General features: G+C 40.2%; 1 protein-coding gene across 3 annotated transcripts in view; it reads left to right on the top strand.

The window, feature by feature from the left end:
* Nucleotides 1-20,423, top strand: part of CERS3 (ceramide synthase 3) — a 43,745-nt gene that overhangs the window by 1,617 nt on the left and 21,705 nt on the right. The window contains exons 1-5 of one of the 3 annotated variants that reach the window (XM_069025296.1): nucleotides 6,129-6,152; nucleotides 12,639-12,821; nucleotides 14,339-14,456; nucleotides 16,420-16,538; nucleotides 20,293-20,350. In XM_069025296.1, coding sequence (XP_068881397.1) covers nucleotides 12,640-12,821; nucleotides 14,339-14,456; nucleotides 16,420-16,538; nucleotides 20,293-20,350 — 477 coding nt within the window. In that variant the 5' untranslated portion in view covers nucleotides 6,129-6,152; nucleotide 12,639. Of the gene's footprint in view, nucleotides 1-6,128; nucleotides 6,153-6,191; nucleotides 6,276-12,638; nucleotides 12,822-14,338; nucleotides 14,457-16,419; nucleotides 16,539-20,292; nucleotides 20,351-20,423 lie in introns of those variants that run through there. The other 2 variants (XM_069025295.1, XM_069025297.1) reach the window with 2 other exon arrangements.

Genomic DNA, 20,423 nt, shown 5'->3' with positions numbered 1-20,423 from the left:
TCATGTGCTAGAGCAAATTAATTCAGCTGCAGAACCTGTTATCAATGTTAAGTTAGAACTTGGGAATTAGGTCAGTGATTACCAGGAGATCAATGTGCCTTACCTTTGGATATTGATAACTGTCAACTTTTCTTGGATTATTTCAAAGCAAGACATGGAACAAATCAGGTGACCTGTGTGGAAACAGTTTTCTATCTCCTGAAATGTTCACAGTCCCCATTTATGCAGTTGTTTTGTGGAGTTTGCCTTCAACACCAGTTGAAGTTATAAATAAAGTTAAACTTTTATAAGTTAAATTTTAATGAGGTAAGCAGTTAGCACTAGAAGTTACTTACAGGATGTGCTTTTTAAAAAGAACATTTTTAAACTGAATGATTGTAGAGCTTGATTGCAGCTACAGCTGAATCCAGGTGGTTCCACAATTGTGGTTCTTCAAACTGGATTTTCTCCAGTATTTTTCCGGCCGCTTTCCATTCTACTTTTAAGACTCGTAGTACAAGTTCTAATCCTGTAATACAAGAATAAAAACCAACCTTGGGAACCTCTGTATTTACAATACTCTTGTAAAGCTGGGAATAGGGAGCCTTGGTTGTTCCCTGGTTTATCATTGTAGGATAAGCTTTGTTTGTACTTCTTCCAGAGTCAGTCTGGGATGGTGTCTGAAGTCAGTATCAGGGGTTTGTCACAGTGTCAGTAGGAGTGAAAATATTGTGGTCATTGCAGTGTTACTTCTGTGTATTTTCCCTTAGAGTTGTCCTAATGAGTTTGTAAATTTTTGCTGTATTTTGTTCAACTCTTTTAGGCCACCTGGTTCACTCTGAAATCTTGTTAGAAGCCGATAGTGCGTGTCAGAATGGATGGCAGGCAGTCTTTTACTGTCACTGCCTCAATGGCAGGCATGGACTTGGACTTGGTTGAGAAACATCACAGGGATTTAAGCTTTTCTAAGTCATTATCTTCTTAAATGTTGTGTAAATGAGTTTATTGCTGGTAACTGACAGGAGATGCTCTTTAAAGGACCAGCTGGCTTGGTGCTAGCTTACATCATGAATGGAAGGAATAAAATGTACTTTATGGTAGAAATCTTGAATGACGAAATCACTATATCCTTAGTTATTTCTGGTTCCTACTTCGCCAGTACTGTAAAACATGAGTTTTGCCAGTCAGCAGTGTCCTTTCAGGGGGGAGATTTGAAAAAAATGTGAATTGTTGGAAAAAACATCACACACAACCTCAAAAGTGTGCACTGCTGAATGTTGGCTTCCTTAAAGTTTGTAGGGAAGGTTTGCATGTCCATATTCTGAAATTGTCTGGAATTGTAGCTGCTAATTGGAGTTGTCCAAGTATCTACCCCATCTCATCTAACGCTCAAGAACTACCCGATAGTTCTTGAGCATTAAAAATGAATGTTTTCTGTGGAACTTCAAAGAAATTCCAAATGCCCATAGCATTTGGAGGAAGTAATAGCCACGTGTTAAAACATGAATAATAATTTAAAGTCTATTTTGCAAAGCAATATATATTGATTAAGTAAAAAAGACATGTCAAATGACAAAATCCTATGTCCTTATCCTTTCCTTGCTGGAAAGGAAAAAGCTTTATCTTCAAGTGTCACCTTCCAGCATTTGTCAGCTCTAGAGTAACTTTGTCACTACAGACCTTTCATGGTTCTTTCATGTGGGGATTTAACTGAAACAGAAATTACTACTTTCTGGACATTTACCTCCAGTACTTGGCTTCCTTGATAATATTTATATCCTTCAAGAAATTTGTGTCTTTCTTCTGACACCATTACAGCTATGGTGAAAGTTAGGCAAAGGTCCATTAAACAGCAAATACCAAACTCAACCAAATTTTTTAAAACATTCTTTATCTCCTCAAGGGAGAATCCAGTACTTGGTCACATTCAACAGAGCATTGGTCCCTCTAAAGGAATATTTCTTCACCTCAGCTAAAATTACTGACCAGCATGATGCCACTATTTTCTGTAATTGTCAATTAGGAGCTGATGCAGAAGTGGGAATTGCTGGGTGTGAGGCATCAAAGGAACTGTCTTTCAGTTTCACCAAGGAAATGCTCATATTTTATGTTTTCTGTGGATGGATAAAGATTGATGCTCCAAGAGTCTCCCCGTCATGTAATCAAACAATGTTTGCAGCATTGTCTTATGAGCAAGTGTTACAAATCGCTGAGGTTTATTTTCATACTGTCGTTAAACTAGTGCCTCCAGCTCCAAGGATCAACAAGGCATCTTTTTTTTAATCCTATGTTATTTCCTATGTTGTTGGAAATGGATTAAGGAACTCTGATTTGGTTGGATTAATTGTTAAATCTCTTAGTCTTGCAGCCAGAAAATTGTGTGAATTAGTCTCCTGCATTTTCAGATAGTGGTAGCACACAGGAGTGTTTTTTGGGTCAATTGGCAGTGCTGTAAGTGGAGAGGAAAATGTGAATTTTGCCTTTTCAAGTGTATTGGAACAAACTTAGTGGAAGTTCCTTATATAGATCAGCAGTTATATTTGACTTTTCTGGTGTTTCTGGTTAACAGAAAAGGGATTTTGACAAGTATGGACAAGTTGGTGCTAAATTGAGGGGAAAGCAAAAAAACCCTTCTCACCAAAGATAATTTAAAGATGAAACAGATTAGGATTTTGCATAAAGAATGTGTCACAACCAAACTATGAGCAGATGAACTCTTCAGCATATCACATGTATATCTCTGTGCTGCAGCTATGAGAGGATTTTTAACTCCTGTCTTGGAGGCTTATTGATACATGGTGTGTTCAGTATTTAAATGGAATACAGCCAAGGGTTTTTTAACTTGAAAGAGACCATAATTGTGGTGTTCCTGGCCCTCAGTGGTTGAGTGTGTGAGAGAAATTGGTTTGAAGGCAGTCCTCAGGTAATACCTTTTCTTGGAGCCTTTTTTCCTAAGGCATATCTGAAGCCTGTGGCAGAGTGGATCAGCAGTAGAGTGTGTTCTTTCCCTTCACTGACTTTATCCTTCCAGTATTCCTTCTGACATCCTCTCTTCACCCACTTCATCCAAGTTATCTTCCTTCTTATTATTAAAGCCCAGATTCTCAAAGTAATGAATTTTCTTTCTGGCTAAAACTTATGGGAATGAAGTCCTGGAACTATAATTTCAAAAGATTTAAGTGATTTGAAGATTTCACCTTGTGTGTTCAAATTTTTCTTGTTTAGTCCTGCAGTGGCATTCATGGATGATAAATATTTATTGCCTTAATAGTTGCTGCATTCAAAATCAGGTATCTAGTCTTTATTTGTGACAGATGGCATTACTAATTAATTTGTAACGAGCCTCTCCTTAGTGAACCTCTCCCTGTAAGGATATGGATGATGAATTAGGTCACACTAGGAAGAAATGTCTTGAGGAAAAAGCTTTTTGAGAGATTGTAAATAGATTTTTTTCATCCCTTTTATGTAAGAGAAGGCTGGCATATTAGGAGAAGGTGTGAATTCCTGCGAAGAGGAGGATCTTAGCTTTTTAAACTACAGATTGGAAGGTTTTGAGTTATGATATTGACACATGACTTGGAATGATTCATTTTCAGGCTTTTGTTGATTGTTGAGGAGCAGAAAGTATAGGAATGTCAAGGTTTTTTACCTTAATTCTGAAGGAATTCCTGATGTCAAGGAGATGAGTTTCGCTGGTGGTGAAGAGAGAATTCAGAGTCCAAATCATTATTAGATCAAATGGGTTCCCCTTTTCCTCCTTGTATACATATGACTGAAGCTTGGTTAATGGTCTGCTGTTGAGATAATCAGTTAGCAAAACTGGTTAGGTACTAACAGGCAGAATATTTAGAACATTTATTTTTCGCTCCCCAAAAAACAGAAGAAACCCTTAAGGTTTTTTGGGGTGGTTTTGATGTTTGTTTTTTTTTTCTTCTCCCTCTGCAGGTGCCACCACACACAACACCTCTGATTCTCGAGGTTTAAGGTTTAATGCAGTCTCAAAGATTTGCCAGGAGGGCTTTCTCTACTGACAAAGTTTACTAATACTATAAACTCTCTTATGTAACTGCTTGGAAGCTCTGTTGAAAGCTCACACCGACTGTGTGGATTCACTGTAATTTATTATATAAATTCAGCTGACTGGAAAAGAAAGAGGTACATTTTGTGACATTTTCTGAAAGAAGTGAATTTTTCTTACTTTGATGGAATACCTTTTTTACTGAGAACTTATACATAATTTCCAGTGATACGTAAAATAATTGAGTGAAATACATGTCTCCTTTATCCAATTATATTTAGTTATATTATTATATTTAGCTATATTTAATTGTCCAATGAATGAGTAGATATTATGCTGCAAGTAAGGAATAGTAACACTTAGATTTTTTAATTTTTGTTTTCTCATTGAGACGTACAGACTCAAGTAGTTTTTGGTTTGATTTTATTTTTTTTGCAGCATTCAAATTTAAGACACCTGAAGGATAAGCACTATGGAGGTGCAGAGATAATTGTAAGGTCAGTGGGCACTTTGATCAAGGGAGTATGATTAGCTTGTTATTTACCACGGAATATCTTTAATCTTGCAATAGTATCCTACGTAGGTGGTGCCAGCCTAATAAATGCTGCTCAAAAAGGATGTAAAAACATGTGTTCCCAGGGTTTTTTTTGTAGCAGTCCCACGCTTGCTCCAATCAAACAAATTTGGTTTTTGCAATTTACTGTAACAGTGAAGAAATTGTAGTTTTAGGTATAAGAAAGGTGTTGCTGCCAATTACCCCTTCCATTCCTGGCCCGGTATTGGCCAAGTGATGTATGAATCAACTTGCTCTGGGCTTTCCTAATTGGCAGAGTGTTCCTAAATCTTCTACTTGGTTCACAGCAGTGGTTTGTTCAGATGTGGGAAAGTTTGGAGATCATTTAAAGCAGCAGCCAAGCCATAATTCTTTCTGAAATAACCTTTCATGTTTAATGTTTCTCTGATGCATCAGGTTACTGAATACTGCTCCCAGCTTTATGGAAGGACCAAAGACTTGCAATAGCTGCAAGATATAATACCTAAAATTTAAAAAAAGAGCTATGTGAAGAAACCCACGCTTTTCTCTTGAGGGGAAATAAATGAAGAGGTTCCAAATATTGCCTGAGTCACATCTTCTTTCATGGCAGGCTTATAGATTAAGATGAAAGTTTCAATATGCTCTAAAGGAGTTGTGGAAAGGAAGGCCTGCAGGAGGGAACCTCTCCGGTGTTATTCCTACCGACACCTTCTGTGGTTCAGGAAGTCTTGGAGCCCCAAACTACTGACGGCTGGGGGCCTTATCAGTTACTATTTTGTGTTTCTTCCATTCTTGTGCTCTTCCATAGCCATCTGCTCCTGGCTTCCTTCTGACAGTGCTGGGTGAGATGGAGCTTTGGCTCAACTCTGACAAGTCTGTTCCCATTTCCTGGGTTGCTGTTTGCTGACTACAAGCAGGAAGAAAAGGCTAATAAAAGGTTTTCTGCTCCTGGCTTCTCTGTGAGGTTCTCTTCTCACTTTCCAACAACATTACTGTGTCCACCAGAATGCAAAGTAATGCCAACACTTCTGAAAGCTGTTATTTGAAACTGGGGAGAGCTGCTGAGGAATGACTTTCAGCTTAATTCCTTAGTCATGGAATTAGAAAAGAAATGAAACAATCAGGTTAAGTAAAACTGACATGTTTATATGGTATCTCTAACCAAATACACACTCAGTGTGTGCTTTCTTCTGTTTAGGAATTTCAGAAATTCCATTTTACATCTTCTGAGCAACTGGAACACTTGTTGTAAAGCATTCAGTTGATTGAGGCTGGAAGTATTGCTGAGAGTGGTCAATAAGAGTAGAAACCTTTCTCTAACTTTATTTAAAACCCCACACTTACTCTAAAACCTGTCAGAGTGAAGTGATGTGTCTGGTGTTCCCTTTTCTGCAACCTCAGCAGGCTCAGCATCCTCTTGTGTGTGTGTGTGCAGAACAATATACAGTGAGACAAATTCTCATCGTGCAACAAAAACCACGTGACTTCAAACATTTCTTCATCTGCTGTGTTGAAATGAGCAGGGAAGGCACTGGCATTACTGCTCCTGAGTTTCACGGAGTGATGTGGATGACATCAGGATTGCCTTCAGTCAGAAATCTTGAAGTGCAGCTTTGCTGGGTGGGTCTCAGAAGAATTTGAAAGGGTTCTGGAGATAGGGTGTGTTTACCTCGGTCAGAGTAGTGAGTGTGATGCCTCTTCCCTGCTAATGTGCTTATGGTCTCTGCCTGCAACATCAGAAAGGTAAGAGTTCCTTTTTCTGTCCCTTTTTCCTGCCCTGGTGTGTTTTGTTGGGTTTTTCCCTGCTCCTTACATCAGACCATGTTCTGAATTGTCAGTGTGGTCTCTAACATTGTTTCATAAGGGAAGAGTGGAGTAACTCTTATGAAAGTCTTCAGGTAAAGAATGGAATGGCATTAATGACATTTTAGATGTTGTCACTAGGTAGTCCAATCTATGACAACTGCTTTTTGTGGGGGGAAAAAAAAAGGCAATAGAGGTTACAGTAGTAGCTTTGCTTTTCTACTTGTTGTACCATTATCCTATTAAGTGCTTGTAAGAGCACTTCTTTCTGAGCTGGAAGGGAGGAAATTTTCTTAACAGGAATAAATGTTAACTAATGATATCGACATGATTATATAAGAGAAAACCCCTTGAATTTAAGTTGCTTGAAAAGGCTAGTTCTGATTTTTTTTCTGTAAAATGCTAAGAGAAAAAAAGTATTTTAAGAAACTCAGTTTAACAGAGGTTTCTTTTGTTTTGTTTTTTTATAAGACTTATCTTTTGAAGCTCTGAAGAAGCTTGTGCTATAAATAACATACCTAAATAAGCTGCCAAGAAGGGTTAATTCATAGTAATGCTACAACATTTAGATGGAGGAACCCCAATCATATTTTTGCAGTATCTATTTCTCACTACCTCCTTAGCTCAGCCCTTCAGCTGGGTGCCACTGCTGATGAGGAGGCTATGCTGGCTCACATTTAGCTGAAAATTTCCCTTGCATTTGTTAGGACATGAAAAGGATGTCAAAGCGGCTGAAATTATGAAAGACCAGTTCCGTTCTGGCTCCTCCTCCAGTTAGCTTTTTGGGTGGGGAATGTCTGGGCAGGTTGAACTGCAAAGCAGGGGATAACCAGGAGAGAGCTGGGAACAGGGATGCACAGCAGGCTTGGTTCAGCTGCTGGCTCAGGGTGGTGTGGAGAACATCAATAGATGCGCAAGTGTGAGCCCCTGGTACACAGTGTGGCTGAAGATCCTGTTCCAGGAAGCTGCAAACAGAGTTCTCCAGAGCACAAATGGACCTTCCTGGTCCCTTTCGTGCCTTCCAAGGGTGAATTTAAAATCTTGAGTCATCCACTGAAAAGCCAAGAGCCTCTCCAAGCTCAGGTCTCCCCTCTGGTTCTCACTGTTCTACTGCCTCCATGTGTTCTGTGGTACCTCTGTGTTCCCACTGATGTGCTTGTCCTGACTTCTGTGAACCCTGTGCTGCTTGATTCTTCTCTGCCCTTTACTCTCACCTTAAATAAGTGACACAGCTCTGGTAAAATCTCCATTGTGTAGCTTAGCATTTTAAGTTAAACTTCAAGTTTGTATTTCAAACAAAGTTTTGGTAAAAAATTTATCCTTTTTGCATCTTTCCCCAACAGTAAAAATTTGAAGAAAAATCTGATAAAGATTTTTCTTTACATTCTGACAAGTGTTACTAAGTTCTCAAAGCAAGAAGTATTGTTCCTTTAGGTTTGTACAACTTTTCATGAATTAAGCATCTGTTAAGAACCTCTAGTTTGGATAGGGTTTGGGTTTTTTCCAACAATTACTTTTTATCTTAGAATTATTGCAGTTTTTTGAGTTATTTCATAGGTCCTTATTCCACTATGTTCGTGTTACGGATTTTTAAAGCTTAAAAGTGAACATAGTTTGCACTGTAACTGTACAGTGAGAGAACTGTATTTCACTTTCCTCAGCAGCCTGCCATCACCTAAAACCATTTTAGCTGCTCAAAAATGATTTACCTTTAAGGAGAGAGAGAGCATGGTGACTTTCACCCAGAAAATGAATTTTTTCAAAGAAGTTGGGTTTGCTTTTTTGTGTTTTTTTTTTCCTTCCAGGGAAGAGGGAAAAATCAAAACTCACTTGCCACCTTAACTGAGATTTATTCAAAGTGCTATTTTTGCCTGCTCAGTATAGTACCCAAGTTACAAGGTAATGTGAAAAAACAGTAAAAGAAGCAAAATGCTGTAATTGCCCTGTAACAAGGCACTTAAAGTGTTTACAGTTGAGATTTGTACAAGCCAGAGAGTAAATGTGAAGTTAAAGGTCTCACAGCAATCTTAATTCAGCTGTTTTAATTCAGTATTTCAGGGTTTCATTGAAGAAACTCTGAGTCCAGCAGCTCCTTTATTCTGTGCTGCCACTGGTGCTGTGTGTGGGCTGGGAGAGGTGTCAGTCACCCTGTGCCTCAGGTTGTGCAGAATTCAACTGGAATCATGTTTTCCCACTTGCACAAACAAGATGAGGAAAGACAAGATGCAAAGAGGTGGCAGCATCAATCCAGCATCCTTCCTCCAGTCTTCTCCTCCACAAACCACAGTTCAGTGTGCACGACCCATCTCTCCTCACCTGTTTCATGGTGGTAGATGCAGTTGGGATTCTTCACACAATGTCAAAAAAAAAAAAAAATCAAAGTCTGATTGTAGTAGAACACAAACCTGCAGCTGAAACTTGTGTGTTAACTCTTGGAAATATTGCTGACTCTTAAGCAGAACCAAAGCCTGAGATATGGTGGATCTGATTTTTAATTACTCTTTGAAACCACTTTTGTTTCATGTTGAAGATGAACAGCCTGGAACAGCTGTGCTATCTGTTTTGATATCTGAGACTTGATTTTTCCCAACAGTCACTGCACCAGCTTTACCAGTTCTGCCAAATTATGAGGGGAATAGGAGAATAATGTTCTTCTTGCTTTTTGCTGATTTCAGTCATTCCCTGTTACGCCTCTGGAGCCGCACTAAGTAGACTAAGGGGATGCTTAGGAGAATTAAGGTTACTTTCACTCGCATGTTTGTGTTGTTGATCCATTGGGTTTTGTAATTTATTCAGTAAATAAAGACAGGAAATCCTCCTAATACACCCTGCAAACCTGGATATTGCCTTCTCTTAGTCCTGGCCTTGGAAATGCAGTTTTTGCAAGCAAGAGCTTTTGTACAGAGAATACAATCAAAGCTTTGGCTCAGTTTCTTTTTATTAATTCCTCAGACTGCAGCAGCCAGAAATTCCACTTCAAAGCAGCTCCTGAAGTTTTTTTGCAAAATGCAGCCACATAGCTTTTGTCAATTTGCCCTTTTTTTTCTTTGCTTAATAGCATTAAAAATATGAGGACTTTTTTCATTGAATATATCCAGGATCCAAAAAACAGAGCTTTGAAAGAAACTTCACATTGGTACTTCCCAACTGTGTGGGCTTTCCTTTAATTATGAAGGATGCAGCTCCTGAAGTAATCATTCCTGATTTTCCTGTTTTGCACTAGCCCATTAAAACTAGATTAAATTACAGAGGTGATCCTTCCGTAGCAGGGAGGCGATCTGGTTTCTTTACTGGGAGGATTTAATCCCTGATATGCCGAGGAACTTCAGTTTTCTAAGCTATCTTTGTTGACTGACTTTTAGCCCCTTCCAGAGCAACAACTGGAGTTTTTGAATGAAAATATTTCTGGCAGTGCTGGTGTATGGATAGGGATCTGGGAAGAGGCAGAGGTTTTTCACCCTAGGCTGGGCAGGGTGAGTCACTCACTGTTGGATTTCTCACCCCTGCTTGTTTGGTGCTGCCACAGGCTGTGAGGAGAAGCTCTGAGCTCAGCACTCAGCAACAGGAGGTTTAGGCTGGATAGGATTTAAAGTTTTAAGTTAGAGCTGGTCCCAAATCAGGCCAAGCTTGACCTTTGCATCCACTGCCCATTCTTTGAAAGCAGCATTTCCTGGGGAGAGGAACAACTTGTGACAGTTTGTGCAGGTGAAAAACCATCTACTTCTGAAATCCAGTATCTCCAGCCTGATCCTAGCACTGGGACTGGTGGCCATGGCTGCCCCCTTGCTCCTGCTCAGGTCAGTGTTTGTAAGGACTTCCTCACCTTCCAGGTGCTCCAGGAACCTCGTGATGAGAGCTGAAGGGAGGCAGGAAAGCAACCCTACTATTTCACTGCTGCTATTATGAAGATGGAAATCTTGAAGATTTCCCAGGGAATGGCCTGATTTGCTGCAGTGAAAACATCCAATTTAATAATGAAACTTAAGAATAGGCTGCGGACAGATTTGGAATCTCATCATTGGTTTTCTCAGAATCACTTGGGCAATGTTCATCAAGGATGGTCTAATCCCCATGTGCTAGGCCAGTCCTGGTACAAATACAGGGATTACAGAAGGCAGAGTTTCAGAGAACCCACCTTTTGATGAAGCTGTTTAGTGTTTGTGAGGACAGATTTTCCCTGAAATATGTGAACTCGGGAGCAGACCACAAATCCCAGAATTCCCTTATATTTTAAGATTAGGCATATACTTAAGAGCTTAGTTTAATAGTGCTATATTAACTAGTTTAAGGGATAATCATATGGTGAGGCATCTGTGTGTGGAAGAAAACCATCAATTAGTGAGATCCCAGGAATCCAATAAGAAAATATGCACTACTGGACTTTTCTAAAGTTTAAATGTTTTGGGTGCATGCTCAGTCCCAACCCATCTCACCACAAGGCAACTATGAGTGATCTTTCCACTGTGCTATAACAGACTGACCTATTTTTATTACAGTTTGTGATAGTTTGCAGTGCACAGTCTAGTTAAAAAATATAGATATATTAGGAAGCAGAACTGTGTAACGAGGCTCTCCCCTGGTCTTCTATTGTCTGCAAGCCTTTCTGTCTGACCCAAAATGTCATGTTTCAAAGCCCTGCTTCATTAGGATGGCGCCTGAGAGCTGCTGTTTAGGGTCTGTTAGCAGCCCCGGTATAAATCCCCACTTCCAGGAGTTTATAATTCAGCAGTAAAACATTGCTCTAGGCTGAAACTTGGCATATAAAGTCTCAGTGCGGGAACAATTGCGATTTCTCCCTCCTTTATTGTTGCATTTGCTTATACACACACGATTCATTCAAGAGGTTTTTACTGTCCCCTTCCTGCATTTAAAAAGATTAAATGGCCAGGTTATTAATAGTTCAATTCTGACTACTGTGCTCGGCCAGTAAATGGATCTGCAGTGCTGTTAACCAGCTCTGTTTGATGGGTACAGGTCACTGTTTCACAAGCTTAGTGGAAACAGCCCAGTGTGGACTAGCAATGGTTGGCAGTTAATTAACGTGGGCTCCACTGTTAATTAAAGCTGGGTCCGGGTCTGGAATGCTGGTGGGATGCTCTGGACATGGTGTCCTGACCCAGCTGCAGGCACAACTAAAATCATGTGTTCCCTGCTCAGATATGGAAGAACATGGAAAGGCCTGAAGTGCTGCCTGACCTCAGCATGATTTGATCTTATCTTGTGATCCTGTACAGAGGTATCACTGGGAGATCTGATGAGATACAGATTTGGTTGAAATCATCCTCCCAGCTCAACTGTTTCCTCAGCAAAGCTATGTTTCAATCAAATCAGTTATCTCCTTATGTTTTTCCTGGTTCATAGAAAAATTTAACATGGAAAAAATAATTCAAATTTACTATTCCTAGAAATCATGGAAAAATGTGTTTCAGCCTTATGAACATGTTACAGTAACTTTTATTTTTCTTCAGTGTTAGGATATTTTTATAGGATATATATAACATGTTTGTAGTGTAAAGTCCTTACAGATAAATGAGTGAGAATGGCAATTTCTAAATATATAATGTAGACTGCTAAGGTTAAAAAGGACGATTTTACAAGAATGAAATACTTCACTCAAAGTGATTTTTTTTTTTTTTTTTCCTTCCAGAACTGGTTTTAGACATTTTTTCCTGATCTAGGTTTTGGTCACAAATCATAGTATTTCCTACAATTCCCAGAAAAAGTTTGCTATACACTGTATTTTTTTTCCCACTTGTTCCTATGCACAGGTGTTTGCAAATTCAGGGTATATTTCCATTAGCATATTAAACAGCAGTAATTCATTAGTGAGACACCCACATTACTATGGAATTGAGGCACTCCCTGGACTTTCTCATTTCTTTTCCACTCTTCCTCCCACTTACATGTAATTTATAAAGGTAGCCTCGGGAAGATGAGTTCTCATTAGTATTAATATGATAGATAATACATGAGTATTGCAGGAGGCTTGAGCAGGTATGAAGCAGTGTAGTGTGAGTGACTGAAAGGAGACAGCAGGTACCTCCCTGTGCAGATTTCAAAGGCCCTGTATTGGTTTATATCAGATCAAAATTTGGCTCTATTATTTTATTTTCTGCTGGGTTATAATCCCACCTGCTTGTTCTAAACCCAAGAGGGTTTTAGCTTCCTCTATGATTTTTTTTTTTCCCCCTGAGAGCACTGACTTTACTGGCTTTGCACAACAAGGCTCAATATGGGGGTTTTTTCATGCTTTTTCTCTTTAATACATGAGGAATAAATTTAATTCTCTCTTTGTTTACTTAGCATGGCATACATCCTAAAAACACTCAACAGCTGGTTCTGGTGGGAGAATATCTGGATGCCCATCAATTGCACATGGGCAGATTTTGTAGACCGTGATGGACTTGTGTTTCCCAAACCACATCAGTTATATGCCACAATCCCATATGCTTTTGTATTGCTGATCATCCGGTTCTTCAGTGAAAGGTAAGAAACAGAAATGCAGTATGATGCTAATGTTAATCCTCATTAATGCTGAAAATGAGATATCTGTTGATCAATGTTATGTTTTATAGAAGAGAATTAGTTGGTGGTTTATTAGGAAGATCTAGTACAGATAACATGGCAGGTGAAAAATTGGGAAATGTTTTTATTATTAGGTACATGTGGCTGTGGTCCAATCCAGAAGGAAAATATTTCTATCCAGCTTTTCTAGAACAGCATTTGGATACTTCTAATTATGTCCCTTCACTAGAGATACAATTAATTCTAAACCATTTGGGTTTCCTTTTTCTCTTTCAGTGGAAGGATAGAGAGATTTGTCCTCCCAACCAAACCTCTCATTTGGGTCCTGCACCAGAACATTCGTGTGAGGCTGATAGATCCCAGGTCTCTCTTTGTAGACAAACTAAGCTGACTGAAGGGATCTCAAAGTTTTGTGTGAACATTTTATGCAGATCTAGTAAAGCAGATTCCTTTTTTCCCCCTCACTTTGGCACCGAAAAATGGATTGCTTCTGCAGCTGGAATCTTAGGGGACAGGCAGAGGTTGGCTCCACAGAAGAAAGCTACAATTATGATAAGATTTGCAGTGTTTTGACTTACTTATTTGTATCTTTTTTGCTTTACTTTCTTTCCTTTTTCCTCTAAAAATGTGATTATTATGTTTTTATAATTATTTCAGGGCAGAGTGAGGAAATTTGGAATGTTGTAAGTTGGACAGACTTAAAACAGAAGCAGATAAGATCATTCATGCTGGAAATCAAAAGTAATTTGGATCATATGTTCATAACCATTCCCAGTGTCTCTTGAACAAACGCTTGCCCAAGCGTGTCTCACTGCAGTGCTGTTGGAAAGGGCTGCTGTGGGTAATTAGCCCACACATCTGGCTGCAGGGAACCTGAGGAAAGCTGACCACTGCTATGAGTAATGAGGAATCAATGGCTGATAGCAGCAGGAGGGAGGGGGCTTTTCAGAACACCCTGCACAAGCAGAAGGGTGAAACCTTTGGCATGCTCTGCAGGGATTTGGGTTGGAAAAGGGAAGGGAAATAGAATCTATCAGTCTTAGGGAATGGCTGTGTGCCACAAGCTGGATCCAGAGTGGGTGGTGGTGGCCCAGTGAAGAAGGTGCCAAGTGGCTCTGCCACTGGGAGGAAGTAGCCCAGTAGCAATCCCTGAGCTCACATGGAGAGACCATCCGGTCTCCCTTCACTCAACTCCAACACGCCTCTGATGGACACAAAAGCCAGGATGTTTCCTTTAGTTTTGTAGCATTTCATGGCCACAAACTGCAGTCCTTGGGTCTTCTTTGTTGCATAACTGCAGATAAGCTGTGGGTCCCTCTTGGGATTCATTAGAGGGAGATCCCTTTTTCTCTGCCCTGGCACATTCTATGGCAGATTAAATTGCATCAGATTTATTTTCTTCATATCTTGGCATGAGAACAGCCAAGGTCTTGTAACTGTGTTGTATTTCTAAAGCTTTTTATGGTGTATCTTTTCAGATATGTTGCTATACCTCTAGCAAAAGCCTTGGGTATAAAGAATGTAAGACGTGTGAAGCCACAGCCTAATCCTGTGTTAGAGAGTTATTTCCGGGAGTGCTCAAGACATCCATCCCAAGTAAGGATTCTCATTCTTTTAAACTCGTTTTGTGTTTGGAAAATCCCACTCTTGCTGCTTCAATCAGCTCTCAGCAATGACATCATGGGATGAGTTCCAGCTGATTGACAGATGACTTAATTTATTTGGGTTTTTGTTGCTGTTCTGCTGACGAGGGTAGTTGGCATCCGAAACAGAAAATAAGTTTAAGGTATTTAATTTTCTGGCATGCTGTTCTAGGTTAGGCTGTTAATATTTCCAGTGAAGATCAGTGTTCCATCTTTAACTTATTCTGCTTGGAGAAAACTTCAGCTGATGTCTGTTGCTGGAAAGCAGGATCATATTTATTGCAGGCAATAATATCGAAATGCTGGCATGGAAGCCTTTTGATCCATTATGTTGCTGCATACTTAATCCTGGCTTATGTGAGAAAGAAAAGCAATCCTTCTATTACCTTGCTGTTTGTTTTTAAAATTGAACAAGGAAAAAAGACTAGCCAATGCTTGTCACCTCCAAAAATGAGGCAACTTGATTGTTGATGGGAGGCAGGTACTTTGCTGTGAGTGCAGCCTCAGGAAGTTCATTTACCTGACTACAGTTCCCAAACAATTGCAGTTTTCCTACACTGGTTTTGAAAAGAAATATGTGCTTTCTTGTAATGAGGGATTTTGATAATTATTGGTAGTGGAACTTGGCATTCTATCCCTAACTCTATTATTCTTTTATTGTGTCTTTTGCCTGTTAACATCAGGAATAAATGTATGGGTGTTAACACATGAGCTCTTCTCTCCCTGGGCAAGCATCCTGGTCTCAGTTTCATTCCTTTCTTCTGCTTGAGTACAGTTTGACATTTGATTTCTGAAAGGAAGCACAGCATTTTTAGACTCCTCAGAGCATGGATTCAGGCTGCCTCCTTTACTGTCCAGCTTGGGGACCAGTGTGCCTGGGAAAGCCTGGCCGGCAGTTGAGGGCATATGGGTGGAAACAGTCACTATTAATGAGTGGCAAGCAGAGAGCTCGGAGCCAGCAGTGTGGGCTGGACACGGCGACTGTTTGCACTCCTGCCCTCCCTGGCAGCTGAGGTGCCTTTTCTCACATTCCAGAGGTTTCCCTGAGGGTAGGAGACTAACTGGATTGGCCTCACCCCGGTGGAGGCAGCGCTGCTGCCACCCACTATTTGCATACTGCCCTTGGGAGGAAAGAACTTCCCCAGGGATGAGTCAAAAACTCTCCCTGCTCCTGCGGCAGCCCTGGGGAGGTCATCCCACGCCTTCTGCACTTGAGGATGGAGGAGCAGGAAGAAGCCCACAGGCTGCTGCACTTGGGGCACAGAGCACCCTGAAATTCAGGAGTCTCACTGCCTTGTGCTGGGCACATGCTGGTCTGGTCACCTTGGGAGCACAGAGCATACAGAGACCCCGGGGTGTGGCACCCCAATGGCCACGTGCAGTTCTAGGCCATGCTCCACCCCCAGTTTAGCTCTGGTGTTAGAGGGGGGCAGTCTGGACCTTGCTCCGGACAATACATTTACTTGCATTGCATTTAACAGCGCTCAGGTCACCTTAATTCCAGGTGTAATCTCATCTGTGAGACTCATTTAAATATAAACAAATTATTATTTATGATTATGTGAGATATAAGGTGCAATGTTCACGTGTGTTCATACATGGCACTTCCCCCTCCAGCTTAAGCTCTCATCTAACAGTAAAAGTTGCATCCCTGAAACTCTCAGGAGCCACCAGAAAGGCAATAGAACAGTTTGTGGATCTGTTCACTTTGTGGCTGCTTTATTTATATAAATAAAAATCCAGGATTTCTGTGAGCATTACTCAAAAATACCCCCCCCCCCCCCCCCGCATATTTAAGATTGGTAATATTTTTAAATTAAGATCTTACAACAGTGGGAAGCTGCTCTCTGAACTACAAAATAAATGAAAGTGATGTTGGAGCGCATCTACTGCTAACACTGTTTCATTTCTTGCAGTCAGAGATCCAAGGCCTTGCCAAAAAGTGCAACTGCACCGTCCATTTGGTGGAGAAATGGTTCAGGAGACGGCGAAACCTTGAGATCCCAACAGTGCTCCGGAAATTCCAGGAAGCTTTGTAAGGAAAGACAATGCTTTTGGTTATCATGTGCTTTACTCTTTTGGAAAAAAAATGAGTGAGGTCCCCCCTTTCCAGAAGCTTGGGTCTGCCTGGTGAGAGCTTTGGTTTCTGAATGCATAAACAAGTTGAAAGGATCTAGTAGTGTCCTCCAAATGGTGGTTAAAATATTAGGTTAAGTGTTTCTCCTGCAAAAAAAAATACCTTAAAAATATTTTACAGTTTTCTTCTTTGTGGAATAATGGATTTGTAGGCTCCTGGTACAAAGTGTAAGATGAAAACAGGCAGAGAAGAGGAAAATGTTTTCTTGTCTGCCAGTAATCATAGGGGAACAAAAGTGCTTACCCTGGTTTATGTTTGTACCCATGCTGTCATTTTGGGGATGCTGTCATTTTGGGGATGCTGTCATGTGTATGAAGTCAGTTCAAGAGCAGTAATTTTGGCATCCAGACTAAAGGACAGGTGCCACAGCTTGATCATGGGATACCGTGTGAAACAGGAACTCAAACTCACTGCTGAGAGTGGGCAGCTTTGAGTGATAGCAATGAATATGTAAAAAGTTTCAAAACCTCCTGCATATGATTTTTCACTTATGTGTGAGAACTTCCTCATACCTAAACACTTAAAGTGTGATCTAAAATCCCATACAAATTGCAAATCCCCAAGTGGGCATGGCTTTACTTACATACCTCATCCCTTTTGGGTACTGACATTAACTGTATGGGTGTAAAGCACTTTCAAATGCTCTGTGTGTCTGGCTTTTCATTAGCATAATTACATTGGCAAAAATTCACCTGATTGTAATATTGAACCTCTGTTACTGTATATTAGCTTAAGGAATGAGGGTTAAAAGTACAGCACAGAGCTCAAAATTTAGTACTTTATCAAGATTATTTTCAGCGTGAATCAATGTGTTGATGATTTAGTGGTGTCCTCTGTAGGACATAAATCCAGTTGATAGACAGAGGTGTGTCTCTTTGAAGTCTGAGTTGACTAAACTCTCCTGACATGGTTTATGTCTACTGTTGTTTTGGGGATCAGCTAATTTTGTTTCACAAGTGGCAATAAGATTTCCTGCTATTGCTAAAAGACCTGCCTGCTGTGGATTCATGTCTCCAGTAACACACAGCTAAAGACTGAAATTCAAACTTGCTTGGCAGCTTGAGTGAGAATGAAGCAAACAGGTTTCTCTTGTGCAATTTTGTGAACCTTGCTCTGCTCTTTGTCAGTGAATTTAATTGAATATAATTCTCTAGGCAAAAAAAAAAAAAAAGAGGAACAGACTTATTCCACGCTAGTAGTCAGTGTTATGAGTGTTATGAAATTTTTTGAAAGCCTGCAATCTCCAGGATCTTTTTTCTGAATCACAAGGAAGATCTGATGGGCCAGATCTAAACCATACTTAAGCTATTAGTGCTCCCAGTTAAGCAATACGGGTTTGGAAAGCCCTTTGCATGAAACCTTCACTGTCTTGTAAGACTTACCAGCCTTTAACTCCCTCTACTAAGTTCTTTTTTGTTACATTCAGTTCAAGAGAAAAGATTCCTGAAGTTAAACCAGAAAATCCTCTTGCATAGCTGTTGTTCAGTGCTCTCTCTGGTGGCCAGGATCAGAGTTTAAAAGGCACTTGAGTAAAATTCGGTGAATTTGGATGAATTTTACTTCAGGTTTTATTCACCAAATTCATAAAGAAGCTTGGCTAAATGCAAAATGAGGTAGTGCTCTGGCAGTCTTGCACATATGAGTTCATCTGAAGTGCTGTTTATTGCTAAATGTATTCAATATATTTTTGTAGGGCTGGGGACTAATGGCACAGTCTTGTAGGTGCTCGGTACTTTGGATCTGATTCAGAAAACCACTTGCACTTTACAATCAACATGGAATCAGTCCAGCCATATCCACTGGACCACTCACACCTCCCTGTTTGGAATGGGAGGCGTGAGGGCAGAACCAGCCCCTGTGTAAAGTCTGCCCCATGCCCACAGTGTTGTGTTTTCCAGCATCTCTTGGTTAACTCTGAGCCAGGTATTACTTGTGGGTTCCACTCTCCCCTTCCATTTGCTCTCCTAATTTCCACCATGTACCTCTAAATTCTTCCTGCACATGCAGTGGTTGTTGTGTAGTGTTATTTTCAAATCATCTGAGGAAAGATGGTTTAAAGTTGAGAAGTAAAACAGTTGTTTAACATGTGTATCAAGTGGCAATTTTACAATTATTTTCATGACTTCTTTCTCAGGTGTGAGACACATTATCTTGTCTCGCCTCCAACATTCCACGTCCTCATATCTTGTTTGTTGTTTTTCTCATGAAACACTGTCTCAGCTTTGAACATCTCATCCTTTCTCCTGGGATACCAACCTCCAGGGGATGTGGGGCTCAGAAAGGAGGAGCTGCTTTTACCACACAGGTTCTCCTCCTCTTCTCTCATTTGGCACTCCATTAACACTTGCCAAAAACCACAATCTCATTTTTTACATCTCTCAATCCATTGGTACAGTGTTCTTGTGGTGCTTTCTCCTTTTCAGTGGGTTTAGGTTTTCTGGGAGCTGCTTGCTGCTCTCCTCTGGGATAGCTCTTGTTCTAGAACAGGTTCTCACCAGGTCTGGGGCCGTGTGCCTGTCCCTGTGGTCACAACCTTTCTTTGCATGTGAAGTCCTGAAGTGTTTTCCTACTGATCTTGCAGAGCTGTGTAGGGGAAAGGTCAGGCTTGTTCCTGCCGAGGGAAAGAGTGGAAAGGAAGGAGTTTTCCATCACCTGTAGAGGTGGGAGGGGGAATGCTTGGGCTGAGGCTCCAGCCACACCCAGTCCCAGGGACAATACCTACCTCCCACACAGGCTCCAGAGTCATTACAGGCCGATTGATGGCTCCAATCACAGCATCCTGCTCTGGCACCTAAAAGCAACAACACAGTTCACTGAGATGCACAAGGGCTTTTCCCCTTTGCTGACTTAGCAGGCCGATGGTGCAAACCTGGAAGGTTTATCTGCCTTTCTGGATATCCATTTAATCCACAAAAAGCTTAGATCAGGGTAAATTTTGGCACACCTAGTCAAAGATGAGGTTTATAGTTAATGAAGTAAGAGACCTTGTAGTAAGATGTAAACTAACCCAGTTGATGCTAATAATTCATAAGGCTCCCCTGTTGTCAGCAGCTGGTGTTGAGAGAGATGAAGAGAATGAACACAGGAAAAGGTCTGTGTTCTCAAACATTAATTTTTAGGGGATTTTTTACACTTGCTGTGGTTATTCTCTTGATCTGTTCAAGCCTGACTGGAAAATTACTACTGTCATGACAATCAAAATATCTGTATTGTGATAATGTAAAAGAATTTCCTACTTTAGCAATTAGTCAAAGCCTAAATATTTAAATATTAATAATGCAGATACAGTTAATATGTATATTATATATATACTTCCAGCTATCCCTGCTATCCAGCTTGCTTTTTTTTTTTTTTCTTTTTCTTTTTTCTGTCCTGAGTTTTTTGGTTGTTGGGATTTTGGTTTTGGTGCCAGTAAAATTTTAATCTTTTTGCCACGAGTTTCATATGATCCTTTCCTATCCCCACAGGGACATAGCTTTGCAGATTTGTTACTCATAAGATAAAAAAACTCTACATCCTTAATGTAGAGTGTGAGGCCACGTTTATATGAAGATTGTCTGTGGCATACAATGATTTGCAGTAATTATGGCTCAGGACAATATCTTTACAAAATATAATGTTTTGTTCCTATTTTTTCATTTCAATTTTGCAGCTGGCGATTTTCATTTTATCTGACATCCTCCATTGTTGGATTTCTATTTCTGTATGATGTAAGTGAACTTTTTGAAAGAATAATACTCTATTTTCAACAAAATAATTTCTAGATTTTCTTGAATCCCATTG

The sequence above is a fragment of the Aphelocoma coerulescens genome, chromosome 10 (genome assembly GCF_041296385.1).
Source record: "Aphelocoma coerulescens isolate FSJ_1873_10779 chromosome 10, UR_Acoe_1.0, whole genome shotgun sequence".
NCBI classification, from domain to species: domain Eukaryota; kingdom Metazoa; phylum Chordata; class Aves; order Passeriformes; family Corvidae; genus Aphelocoma; species Aphelocoma coerulescens.
Note: the sequence above shows the minus strand (reverse complement) of the source record. Positions and strands in the feature narration are given on the sequence as shown.